The sequence below is a fragment of the Macaca nemestrina genome, chromosome 19, assembly GCF_043159975.1.
Source record: "Macaca nemestrina isolate mMacNem1 chromosome 19, mMacNem.hap1, whole genome shotgun sequence".
Classification (NCBI taxonomy): Eukaryota; Metazoa; Chordata; class Mammalia; order Primates; family Cercopithecidae; genus Macaca; species Macaca nemestrina.
In genome coordinates, this window is record NC_092143.1 from 37,518,059 (window position 1) to 37,531,780 (window position 13,722).

Genomic DNA, 13,722 nt, shown 5'->3' on the forward strand with positions numbered 1-13,722 from the left:
TGGAATTATAGTTTCCTGTCAGTCTCCATGGAATACGCCCGTCCTGCCGGTTCCCAAGCCAGGGACCAAGGACTACAGGCCAGTACAGGATTTGTGCTTGGTTAATCAAGCTACAGTGACTTTACATCCAACAGTACCTAACCCATACACATTGTTGGGGTTGCTGCCAGCTGAGGACACCTGGTTCACCTGTTTGGACCTGAAAGATGCTTTCTTTAGCATCAGATTAGCCCCTGAGAGCCAGAAGCTGTTTGCCTTTCAGTGGGAAGATCTGGAGTCAGGTGTCACTACTCAGTACACTTGGACCCAGCTTCCCCAAGAGTTCAAGAACTCCCCCACCATCTTTGGGGAGGCATTGGCTTGAGACCTCCAGAAGTTTCCCACCAGAGACCTAGGCTGTGTGTTGCTCCAGCACGTCGATGACCTTCTGCTGGGACACCCCACGGCAGTCGGGTGCGCCAAGGGAATGGATGCCCTACTCCGGCACCTGGAGGACTGTGGGTATAAAGTGTCCAAGAGAAAAGCTCAGATCTGCCAAAAGCAGGTACGTTACCTGGGATTTACTATTCGACAGGGGGAGCACAGCCTGGGATCAGAAAGAAAGCAGGTCATTTGCAATCTACTGGAGCCTAAGAGCAGAAGGCAGGTGAGAGAATTCTTAGGAGCTGTGGGGTTTTACAGACTGTAGATCCCAAACTTTGCAATATTAGCCAAGCCTTTGTATGAGGTCACAAAGAGGGGGGGACCGGGAATATTTTGAATGGGGATCCCAACAACAGCAAGCCTTTTACATTGTATGTGTCAGAGATAAAGGAAAAATTTCTGTCAGCCGCAGCCTTGGGGCTACCCGATCTGACAAAGCCTTTTACATTGTATGTGTCAGAGAGAGAAAAGATGGCAGTTGGAGTTTTAACCCAAAAGATGGGACCCTGGCCGAGGCTGGTGGCCTACCTCTCTAAACAACTAGACAGGGTTTCTAAAGGATGGCCCCTGTGTTTGAGGGTCTTGGCAGCAACTGCTCTGCTAGTACAAGAAGCAGATAAGCTGACTCTTGGGCAAAACCTGAACATAAAGGCCCCCCATGCTGTGGTGACTTTAATGAACACTAAAGGACATCATTGGTTAACGAATGCTAGACTCACCAAGTACCAAAGTTTGCTCTGTGAGAATCCCCACATAACCATTGAGGTTTGTAATACCCTGAATCCCGCCACCTTGCTCCCGGTATCAGAGAGCCCTGTCAAGCATGACAGTGTAGAAGTGTTGGACTCAGTTTACTCTAGCAGACCTGACCTCCGGGACCAGCCTTAGGCATCAGTAGACTGGGAACTATATGTGGATAGGAGCAGCTTCATCAACCCACAAGGAGAGAGATGTGCAGGGTATGCAGTGGTAACCCTGGACACTGTTGTTGAAGCCAGATTGTTGCCCCAGGGCACTTCAACCCAACAAGCTGAACTCATTGCTTTAATTCGGGCCTTAGAACTCAGTGAAGGTAAGACTGTAAACATTTACACTGATTCTCGGTATGCCTTTTTAACCCTTCAAGTGCATGGAGCATTATATAAAGAAAAGGGCCTATTGAACTCTGGGGGAGAGGACATAAAATATCAACAAGACATCTTGCAATTATTAGAAGCAGTATGGAGAGCCCACAAGGTGGCAGTTATGCATTGCAGAGGACACCAGCGAGCTTCCACCTTGGTGGGTTTGGGGAATTCCCGCGCTGACTCAGAGGCTCGAAAAGCAGCATCTGCCCCCTTCCGGGCATCAGTCACAGCCCCCCTGCTCCCTCAAGCACCTGATCTTGTACCTACTTATTCTAAAGAAGCAAAGGACTTTCTCCAGGCAGAGGGAGGACAAGTGATGAAGGAAGGATAGATTCGGTTACTAGATGGGAGAGTAGCTGTGCCACAAATGCTAGGAGCTGCAGTTGTACTGGCTGTGCATGAAACCACCCATCCAGGTCAGGAGTCACTTGAAAAGTTGTTAGGTCTGTATTTCTACATCTCGCATTTGTCAGCCCTTGCCAAAACGGTGACGCAGCAGTGTGTTACCTGCTGACAGCATAATGCGAGACAAGGTCCAGCTGTTCCACCTGGCATACAAGCTTACAGAGCAGCCCCCTTTGAAGACCTCCAGGTGGACTTCACAGAGATGCCAAAGTGTGGAGGTAACAAGTATTTACTAGTTCTTGTGTGTACCTACTCTAGGTGGGTTGAGGCTTATCCAACACGAACTGAGAAACCTCATGAAGTAACCTGTGTGCTTCTTTGAGATCTTATTCCTAGATTTGGACTGCCCTTACGGATCGGCTCAGATAATGGGCCGGTGTTTGTGGCTGACTTGGTACAGAAGACAGCAAAGGTATTGGGGATCACATGGAAATTGCATGCTGCCTACCGGCCTCAGAGTTCCGGAAAGGTGGAGCGGATGAATCGGACTATCAAAAATAGTTTAGGGAAAGTATGTCAGGAAACAGGATTAAAATGGATATAGGCTCTCCCTATGGTATTATTTAAAATTAAATGTACCCATTCTAAAAACAGGATATTCCCCTTATGAAATATTATATCATAGGCCCCCTCCCATATTGCTGGGACTTCCAGGCACTCTCCGAGAGTTAGGTGAAATTGAGTTACAGTGACAGTTACAGGCTTTAGGGAAAATTACACAAACAATCTCAGCCTGGGTAAATGAGAGATGCCCTGTTAGCTTATTCTCCCCAGTTCACCCTTTCTCCCCAGGTGATCAAGTGTGGATCAAGGACTGGAACATAGCCTCTTTGTGCCCACGGTAGAAAGGACCCCAGACTGTTATCTTGACCACTCCCACCGCTGTGAAGGTAGAGGGAATCCCAGCCTGGATCCACCACAGCTGTGTAAAACCTGCAGCGCCTGAAACCTGGGAGGCAAGACCAAGCCTGGACAACCCTTGCAGAGTGATCCTGAAGAAGACAACAAGCCCTGCTCCAGTCACAACCGGAAGCTGACTGGTCCACGCACAGCCGAAGCATGAGGAATCTCATTGTGGGATTCATTTTTCTTAAATTTTGGACATATACAGTAAGGACTTCAATTGACCTTACTCAAACTGGTGACTGTTCCCAGTGTATTCATCAGGTCACTGAGGTAGGACAACAAATTAAAACAATCTTTCTGTTCTATAGTTATTATGAATGTATGGGAACGTTGAAAGAAACTTGTTTGTATAATGCCACTCAGTACAAGGTATGTAGCCTGGGAAATGACCAACCTGATGTGTTTTATAACCCATCTGAGTCCCCTGCAACCACCGTTTTTGAAATAAGATTAAGAACTGGCCTTTTCCTAGTTGATACAAGTAAAATAATAACTAGAACAGAAGAAAAAGGAATCCCCAAACAAGTAACTTTAAGATTTGATGCTTGTGCAGCCATTAATAGTAACAAGCTAGGAACAGGATGTGGTTCTCTTAACTGGGAAAGGAGCTACAGAGTAGAAAATAAATATGTTTGTCATGAGTCAGGGGTTTGTGAAAATTGTGCCTTTTGGCCATGTGTTATTTGGGCTACTTGGAAAAAGAACAAAAAGGACCCGGTTCATCTTCAGAAGGGGGAAGCCAGCCCCTCCTGTGCTGCTGGTCACTGTAACCCACTGGAACTAATAATCACCAATCCCCTAGACCCCCATTGGAAAAAGGGAGAACGTGTAACCCTGGGGATCGATGGGACAGGGTTAACCCCCCATGTTGCCATTTTAGTCCGAGGGGAGGTCTACAGGCGCGCTCCCAAACCAGTGTTTCAAACCTTTAATGAGGAGCTGAATCTGCCAGCACCAGAACTTCTGAAAAAGACAAAAAATTTGTTTCTCCAATTAGCAGAAAATGTAGCTCATTCCTTTGATGTTACTTCTTGTTGTGTATGTGGAGGAACCACTATCGGAGACTGATGGCTTTGGGAAGCCCGAGAGTTGGTGCCCACTGATCCAGCCCCTGATATAATTCCAGTTCAGAAGGCCCAAGCTAGCAACTTCTGGGTCCTAAAAACCTCAATTATTGGACAATACTGTATAACTAGAGAAGGAAAAGGTTTTATCATCCCTGTAGGAAAGCTTAATTGTATAGGACAGAAGTTGTACAACAGCACAATAAAAACAATTACTTGGTGGGGCCTAAATCACACTGAAAAGAACCCGTTTAGTACATTTTCTAAATTAAAAACTGCCTGGGCTCATCCAGAATCTTATCAGGACTGGACGGCTCCTGCTGGATTATACTGGATATGTGGGCACAGGGCCTACATTCAGTTACCTAATAAATGGAGAGGTAGTTGTATTATTGGCACTATTAAACCGTCCGTTTTCTTATTACCTGTAAAAATGGGTGAGCTCCTAGGTTTCCCTGCCTATGCCTCCTGAGAAAAGAGAGGCATAGTTATAGGAAACTGGAAAGATAATGAGTGGCCTCCTGAAAGGATCATACAGTATTATGGGCCTGCCACATGGGCACAAGATGGCTCATGGGGATACCGAACCCCCATTTACATGCTCAATCAGATCATACGGTTGCAGGCCGTCTTAGAAATAATTACTAATGAAACTGGCAGAGCTTTGACTGTTTTAGCTCGGCAGGAAACCCAAATGAGAAATGCTATCTATCAGAATAGACTGGCCTTGGACTACTTGCTGGCAGCTGAAGGAGGAGTCTGTGGAAAATTTAACTTAACCAATTGCTGCCTACAAATAGATGATCAAGGACAGGTGGTTGAAAACATAGTCAGGGATATGACAAAGTTGGCATATGTGCCTCTATAGGTTTGGCATGAGTTTGATCCAGAGTCTTTATTTGGAAAATGGTTTCCAGCTATAGGAAGATTTAAAACCCTCATTGTAGGTGTATTGCTAGTAACAGAAACTTGCTTGCTGCTCCCCTGTGTATTACCCTTGATTTTTCAAATGATAAAAACTTTTGTTGCTACTCGGGTTCATCAGAAAACTTCAGCACATGCATATTATATGAATCACTATCGCTCTATCTCACAGAGAGACTCAGAAAGTGAAGATGAGAGTGAGAACTCCCACTAAAAAAAGTGAAAATTCTCAAACGGGGGAAATATAGAATGAGACCACCACTTCTCCTACTGTCTTTCCCGGTTTTTCCCCATCTCCCCTTTTCCCTAGTTTATAAGACAGGAGGAGGGGGAGAAAGCAAAAAGTTGGAAAGAAACAGAAGTAAGATAAATAGCTAGATGACCTTGGCACCACCACCTGGCCCTGGTGGTTAAAATAATAATGATAATATTAACCCCTGACCAAAAACTACTAGTGTTATCTATAAATTCCAGATATTGTATGAGAAAGCACTGTAAAACTTTTTGTTCTGTTAGCTGATGCATGTAGCCCCTCGTCATGTTTTCCATGCTTGCTTGATTTATCATGACCCTTTTACATGGATCCCTTAAAGTTGTATGCCTTTAAAAAGGCCACGTATTTCTTCTTCAGGGAGCTCAGTTCTTAAGACGCGAGTCTGCCGACGCTCCCAGCCAAATAAAAAACCTCTTACTTATTTAATCTGGTGTCTGAGGAATTTTGCCTGTGGCTCGTCCTGCTACAAAATAAACTTTATTTTCCCTTTCCTCTTTGTTTTGCTTGCTACAGTACTAAATCATGTGTGGGTTCTGATTAGTGATGAGGCTTCCATATTCTCTGCTGGGCAGGTGTCTTTAGCTTTGCAGTATGGAATTTCTTAGGCCTAAATAACCTGTCTCCTAAGGAAGGGCTCGTATATGTGATTAAGCCAATCAGACTGAACTAGACTATGTGGTGGAGAAATGACTTGACCTTGTAAATTGACCTTGTGAATTATAGATTACCCTTGTAATTTGGACTGGATGGTTCTTTTTTTTTTTTTGGTTGATTGGTGGTTGGAAGCTGTCCTGTGCACTGAGGGATATTTAGTTGCACTGATGACCTCTATCCTCTAGATGCCCACGGCACCCACCCACGCCAGGTATGACAACAAAAATGTCTAAAGACATCCTCAAATATCCCTAGGGAGGCAAAATCATCTTGGCTGAGAACTGTTTCAGGACATGCAGAACTGATTTCTTTCAATTTTAAAAGCACAAAAGTTGTTCTGCCCATCTAGGCCTGAAAATGTCTAATCCCACTTCAGCTAATCTGGAATGCCAGGCCAGCCTGTGGTCACATCATTCAACATTAAGCCACAGTGACCTCCAGCTCTCCCTGATATCATGCTTTCCAAGTGGCGGTCATTTTTTGAATGGTCGCCTTCAAGAATAAAATTATCTTGAGGCTTAAAACTTGGAACTTCTTTCCCAGGCCATAGCAGTTAGTCTGTTTATGATTGAGTTATTTTACAGCTGGGTTTATACAGATCCATTTATTTCTGAGGATGTCTGGAAGTCTGGAACTGATCAAGTAAGCCTGGAACTGACTTCTTGGCCAAGATAAGGATTAGTGGACAAGTTAGTAATTTAAAATATACCAGTGCTAACTTGTTTGCATTGTCTAGAGATGTTAGGTTGATGGTTTACACCTGACTTAACTGGATAACCAGCTTGGGCTATATGACTAGTAGGACATAAAACAACCACTGGAAACTTCTGCTGGAGCTCTTACAAAACCAAGGCTCCTCACTGATACCCTGGCGATTCATAATCTGGAGATAAAGTAGATTCTGTAACTAAGAAAGGACACTTGGGAGTTGTACCTGGAGCTCCCTCAGACCCTGAGGCTTGCTGGCACTTATTTTCTTCATGTGCTTTGCCTCTATCAAGCCTTATGAGGGTAAGCTCACAGAGTCTTAGTCCCTTCAATTCTCCGAGTTGTGTCATCTTTGCAAAGATCGTCTGTACAGCTGTTTATACCCATGTGACCTAGTGTAGGGGTACTAAAACCATCAGGGTAGAATCTCCCTGTCTCTCACTGAAGTCTATGGGCCACGAGAAGCCACTTTAAATTTCATTTTGTTACCTTCAATTCTTCAAACATACCCTTTTTTTAAAAAAAAACCTTATTGGGACGTAATTCACATGCCATAAATTCACTCTGTGAATGTATACAATTCAGTAGTTTTTACTGTATTCATAAGATTGTACAATTGCCTTGACCTAATTTCACAATATTTTCATCACCCCCTAGAAAACCCTGAACCCATTAGCAATTATGTCACGTTCCTTCTTCTCCAGCTCTGGCAACAACTTTGTCTCTATAGTTATGTCTATTCCAAACTGTCCTAGTCTGCTTAGATTACTGTAACAAAAATAACATAGACTGGGTAACTTAACAGAAATTTCTCAGTTTTGGAGGTTAGAAGGTCCAAGATCAAGGTGCCATACCAGCAGATGTGGTATCTGAGGGCTTTCTTCTTGTTTGCAGATAGCTGTTTTCTCCTTGTATACTCACGTGTAGAGAGTAGGGAGTGAGAAAGCAAGCTGTTGTATGTTTTTTTTCCCCCCTCCCCCAACCCAGAGTCTATCCTGCTCAACTGCACTCTTTTTCTAATGGGCACTAATACTATTCGTGAGGGAGATACCCTCATGACCTAGTCACCTCCCACAGGCCCCATCTGTTAATATCACATTAGGGGTTAGCATTACAACATGTGAATTTTGGGGTGGGATACAACCATTCTGTTCACAGCATGGACATTAAAAGTGAATGGGTGAAATTTCTTCAGGACTGCAGCATATGTATTAATTCAGTGTTAAAGTTTTTTAAAATCAGGCTCTTTTAAAGCATACAAAGTGATAATGGGCCACATAAGGTTTAATATGTGTGCATACAGTATGGGGCACATATAGTATGTGAGATCTTGTGATTGGCTTTTCACTTAGCATAATGTTTTCAAGGTTTGTCTATTTGTAGCATATGAATGTAGCCCTTCATTTTTTATGGTTGACTGCTGTTCAGTTGTGTGGATATACTACGTTTTAGTTATGTTTTGATAAACCTTTGACCATTCTGAGTAATGCTGCTATGAACAACTGGAAACATGTTTTCATATGGGGCATGTTTTATTCTCTTGCTCCCAAATGTTCACAGCAGCAGAATGAGTGGATATGCATGCCCACTTTCTGATTTTTAAATTCCTCTTCTGGGGGTAGGGGAATGAGTAGGGGATAGAGAGAAGCCAGGGCTGGTTTCAATTTGTGGAACTTCCTTCACTTCAAGAGAAATGATGGGAATAGGAAAAAAATTTCCCTCTTAAAATATTGTAATACCTCCTTTCTCAAATTTGCCTCTCTGCTTCCATTCTCAGATTCCCCGTTTCTCCTAATCTTTCAGTGAAAGTAGAAAAATAAACTCAACACTGCCCGGTCCAAAATCATTCAGTGGCACCCCATTGCCTACAGGATAATGTCTATGCCCGTGGGGCATGGTTTTCTTTGTACAGTTCTCTCAGTTTATTTAATCAGTTACTTTTTTGTTGGGCATTTGGTGTGTGTTTTTTTTTTTTTTTTTTCTGTTACCTTACTCATTTCAATAACGGTTTCCAAAAACAGCTAAACTTCTACATTCTTTATCAATAAAGAGTTTTTACATCTTTTAAGTATGTCTGTTTGCCTATTAATCATATCACCAATCATATTGGGATAACTGTGCACCAACATGAGTATGAAAAGAAAGCTGTAGTTTTTATAAATCCAAATTTAATCCTTCTTAAAGTGATTTGCTAGAAAAAGGAGCTTTCTAATTAACTTTGAATATGGAGTAAGAATTAGATGATACTGTGGCATTAGAGTTAATCTTGTTGGTTGTGATAAAGGCATGGTGGTTATGTAGAGGGAAGGTCTGATTTTGGGGATGTTCAACAAGTATGGGTGGTAAAACATGATTGGGATTTGCTTTAAAATGTTTTAGAAAGTGTACATCGAAATCAGAAAAATTACTTAAAAGTAGAAGCCAAGTAATGGGTACGTGAACATTTCATTTTGCTGTTCTCCCTTTTTGTGTATTCATTAAATAAAATTTATTACAAATTTTAATGTTAAAGTAAACTCATTGAATATAACATATTAGCCATAAAGGATTGGAAAAATATTTTGTCTAAAATAACAGTGGCATCAGAAGGCTTTTCAATTCTTTCAAATAATCACTATTTAAAATGGAAAATTACAGATGCCTAATTTTGTGGTTACAATTTTTTAGGAAAAATGAAGTTCAGTGGATCCATGTTTGAAGAAATCACCTTAGTGTGATTTCTAACAATAGATAATATACATTTACATACTTAAGAGGAAATACATTTAAGAATGTATGTATTTTTGAAGACTTTTCAACTCAAAAGAACTATATTTTAGAACAATTTTAGATATACAGGAAAGTTGCCAAGCTAAAACAGTCCTGTGTATTTCTCAGTTTCCCCCACAATTACCAACTTATGCTACCATGGTATATTTGCCAAATCAAAGAAACCAACGTTGTTGTATTACTGTTAAATTCTAGACTTTTTTCATATTTCAGTTTTTCCATTTTCTGTTCCAGTATCCAATCTAGGATACCATGTTACATTTAGTCTAGCAGTTTCTCAGTCTTAATTTTCATAACTTTGACAGGTTGGAGTACTGGTCATGTGCTTTGTAGAATGTTCCCCAATCTGTGTTTATATGATTTCCCACCACCCCTCCCCCCATGTTTAGACTGATATAAGTTTTTTTTTTTTTTTTTAAATACCACGGAGGTGAAGCCCCTTCTCATAGTATCAGGTACTTGCTTTCCACATCGTCTCACTGGGAATGGTGGCCTTCACTAGTTGCTTAAGGTGGTGTCTGTCAAGTTTCTCCATTGTAAGGTTACAATCCTGTTCTGTACTCTATTCTCTGAAAGTGAATCACTAAGTCCAGCCAGTGCTCAAGGCTGGGAGAGGAAGGGAGAGTATCTACTCATGTTTTATTTTTCTGTACATAAAAGGAAGACTTGTTCCTCCCCCACTTGCCCCACAATTTATTCAATCATTTATATCAATATGAACTCATATTTATACCATACTTTGGGTTGTGATCCAATACTACATTACTAATTTTTTGTTGTGATTGTTCAGATTATTCTAGTTTGGGGCACTGACAGGTCTTTCAAATTAGCTGTATTCCTTTAATATGATCTGATCTTTTGAGGCTTTTTTGACTACTACTTTACTTTTTCGTACAGAAAATCCTCTGGACTCACGTTGTATTTCCCTGCCTCAGTCCTAGAGGTAGCTATTTGTCCAAGAAACTGTTTTCATTTACTGGAAAATGGAAATTTTCCATTTTGTATTTAGAAATTCAGATCTGGGTATAGTCACTGTTACTGGGTGGCACTACTTTGAGGCCCTTTCATTGTGTAACCAGATATATTGATTATTAACTACTGATTGTAATCATGTCACTTAAGAGAGCTTCTGCTTTATTTAAAACATCAATCTCCTCATCTGTAAAAACGAGGCTAATACTTTCCTTATAGGAATGATTTGAGTATTAAATGGAACAATGTTTGTGTAATAGAACGCCTAGTGGTGTTTTTCATGTTTTCCTAGAAGTGTGGCAAAGCCCTGAACTGAGTACAGATGCTTTTAATTAGTTATATTCTAAATTCAGGGAGGTGTTAGTACTGGGACCAGCTGCTGGTTTAGAGTTTACTCTTATGCCCCACCTCTGCCACTGCCAGACTTTGGATATTGGAGAAGGCCTACTGTTTGGGTAGTGAGGCCTTCCCTCTCCTTTACCACATTCCTGGTGGGAGACCCCAGAATTGCTGTCAATTTTGAAGTTGTCCGAAGTGTCAACTGCACTGAGTTGGGGACTGGAGGCTGATGGCTCCCAGTGCTGTGGGGTGGGATGAAGGGGCAGGAAGGAATGAGGGAGCTCAGTCTTCCTAAGACACTTGAGCCTTCCTGCCTGAGTGCCCCAGGGGCTGGATGGAATGGAAACAAAAAACTGTTAGAATCTGTCCTTGTTCAAACGGAGACCATGAGAGCGCTGTGTCCTCTCACGAAGGTGGCTGAGGGAGAGCAAGATATGTGGTATCCACAGCAGATCTTCCAGGTTAGGAGCTGTGCAGTGGGAGGCTCCAGTACCTCCCCAAACACTGAGAGAGCTGGTATGGGATGTCTGTTACACAGAGGCAACCCCCAGAGAAGCAGGGGGACCCCACCACACTGTGGGGACATTCTAGGGGGAAACCTGCCCATTCTCTTCCTCCCTTCACCCCAACTTGTAGGGCAAAGCATAGAAGAGCAAGTGGGTGAGGACGGGCCAAGTTCCCCATGCTCAGCTGCTTGAACCTCAAAGTCCAATCCGTAGAAAAGAGAAATTTGGTTTTAAAGTGAGTCTACAAGTTTAAAATGAAAAGGGCTGGGTCTCTGAGAATCAGTATGAGACTGATCACTGTTAAGGAACTTAAGGGGTCAGAAATCTTGGTAAGATTGTTTACCCCATCCTGTAAGGATGACAAAATCCCATAGAGCATAATGGGGACAACTATTAACAGAAACAAATAGTCTCCATGCCCTCCAAAAGCCCCAGTAAGCCAAGACTCCTCCAAATCTTATTACTTATACAGAGATCTAGCATGGAACCTGGCTCATGTTGAGTATACGAGAGATGTTGGCCTTTATTATAAGGGATGTTTTTAATTAGTTTGGGCCTGTTATCATTATATGATTAGCAAATCCAGAATTTGTCCTTCTAGCTTGCCTTTTGGTTACATATTATGTGCTAAGGAAAACAATATAAAAAGGCTCCCTTAGTGCTCCCTTAAACCCCTACTACACTACCCAATTCAAGGACTTGCCTAGGATAGTGTCTGAGGGGAGAGGGCCAAAGGCAATTGGAGATAGTGTGTACTTTAGGAAGTCTCATAGTAGGACCACTTCCTATAGTATAGGGTTTTGGGCAATTTCTCTGGGGAGAGATGAGCTATCTTCAGTGGCAAACTTGCAGCCTCATATTGCATCAAGCCTGGAAGATGGTGAAACTTGAAGCTGGCTTTCCATTTAAAGTAGAATACTCTAATGCAAGCCCAAAGAAAATATGATACCATGGAGAGAAACCACAAAAGGTCAAGACATGCATTTGCTTAATATGTTGTAAGAAGCTGGTGTTCAGTTGAATAGGTCATTAGTCCTCTGTGATACAAGGGATGAATATTATCACCTGACAGCTAAGCAGAATGGAAAGGAAAAACTGTTAGAATCTGTCCTTGTTCAAAAGGAGACCATGAGAGGGCTGTGTCCTCCCAGGATGGTTTTTATTAAATTATATTTTCCAAGCATCCTAAAATGTTAACAGTTTCTGGGAATACTGACAAGAAACAAACAAACAAAAAATGGACAAAATGATTCTTAGAGTAAGCTAGGATGTAAATCTAAATTGTCTAAGATAATATTGAACTTAATTCCAGGGATTAAAAACATGACAATTGATGTTACGTTACATCTGGTGTTGTAAGTCCAAATTCTGGGTCCCCTAGAGAAACATGTTAGAGTACTCCTTTCCTCCATCACTAATACTTATCAATCTCCATTAGCACATAACTATGAATGTCTAGGGAACCACAAGTCTTACACTCTGCTGGATGCCGTGGGAAATAACTAAGAAGTTCGACACAGGTGCTCCCAAGAACCTGCTTGCAAAGGAAAAAATGCCTAAAAAAGGTATTTTAAGTGTGGAACTTTCGGATATTAGTTAAAATAACTTAGATATTTAGAAATGGAAAATATCAGCATGACAAGTCAAAGCAAAGTAGAAGTAGACTGAATGGGCAGATGACAAGCAGATTTGTCTGAATGCCAGGTAAGAAGATGGGAGTTAATTGGATCCATGTTCATAGAAGGGAGGTCTCAAAGTTTGGGCTTGGAGTAAGTTCTATAGTGGATTCTGAGCAACTGGTGAAGCTGCTGGGAATGGGAAAAACTGACTCATTACCACCTGAATATGTCTCTCTCTCTCTCTCTCCTGGGACCTCTCCTCTAAGTGCATTCCCCTATGCCATTTTCAGTCATTAATGTTTTAGCTGAAATTATTCCCTCAATCCATCTAATGGGCTCCTTAGGGCTCACTTACAGATTTCTGCTCTCCTTTAACCCTGAATCAGGAAGACTGAACTCTCATGTCTAAGCCTTTCAGGCTGAGTTTTTACATTATTATTTTTTAACATGGGTCTCACCTGAACTGCAGCTGGCACTTCTCATGGCTCCTCAACCCCCTAGATCCTTGTTATTTTCAATAAAGCTTTGAGAATGTCACTATAAACCAACTAAATGAGACAGCGTAGATACAGGCCTTGTGCAGAGTAGTTCCTTAACAAATCTTAATTTTACAACTTCCTTCCCCCCGCCCCCCACTAGAATTTCTGATTTTTCTCCTTCCTTAGGTTGCTATTAACAGGCCTATTATGAGGTATAGGCTTGCTTCATGGACATTGGTGACATGGCATGAAGAGGCTGCATTCACTCCAGGGAAACCAGCCCCCTTTTTGACAAAAGACAAAGTCCAGTGACTACGGAGTACATAAAAAATATAAAAAATGATGTAGATTAATAATCAGATGTAGGGGATATAGTGATACATCTGGATCAAGAAAATAGCTTATTTTCTATTTATTTAATTTTCTCCATGGGAACAGCACTTTATTTTGGAAGCAAGCAAAACGCTCAAATTTGGAAGGGTTTTTAAAGATCATTAATGTTCTAGACACAAAGGTGTGGTTCAATGGAAGTCACAGGAGTATCAGGGTCATA

General features: G+C 41.7%; 1 protein-coding gene across 1 annotated transcript; it reads left to right on the forward strand.

Moving 5' to 3' along the window:
• Positions 1-2,132: 2,132 nt before the first annotated feature.
• On the forward strand, positions 2,133-4,855 carry LOC139360109 (endogenous retrovirus group 3 member 1 Env polyprotein-like). The gene has a single exon (XM_071085793.1). It carries the CDS (start codon positions 3,015-3,017, stop codon positions 3,927-3,929), a length of 915 nt encoding a protein of 304 aa, XP_070941894.1. The 5' UTR covers positions 2,133-3,014; the 3' UTR covers positions 3,930-4,855.
• The last annotated feature ends 8,867 nt before the right edge of the window (positions 4,856-13,722 follow it).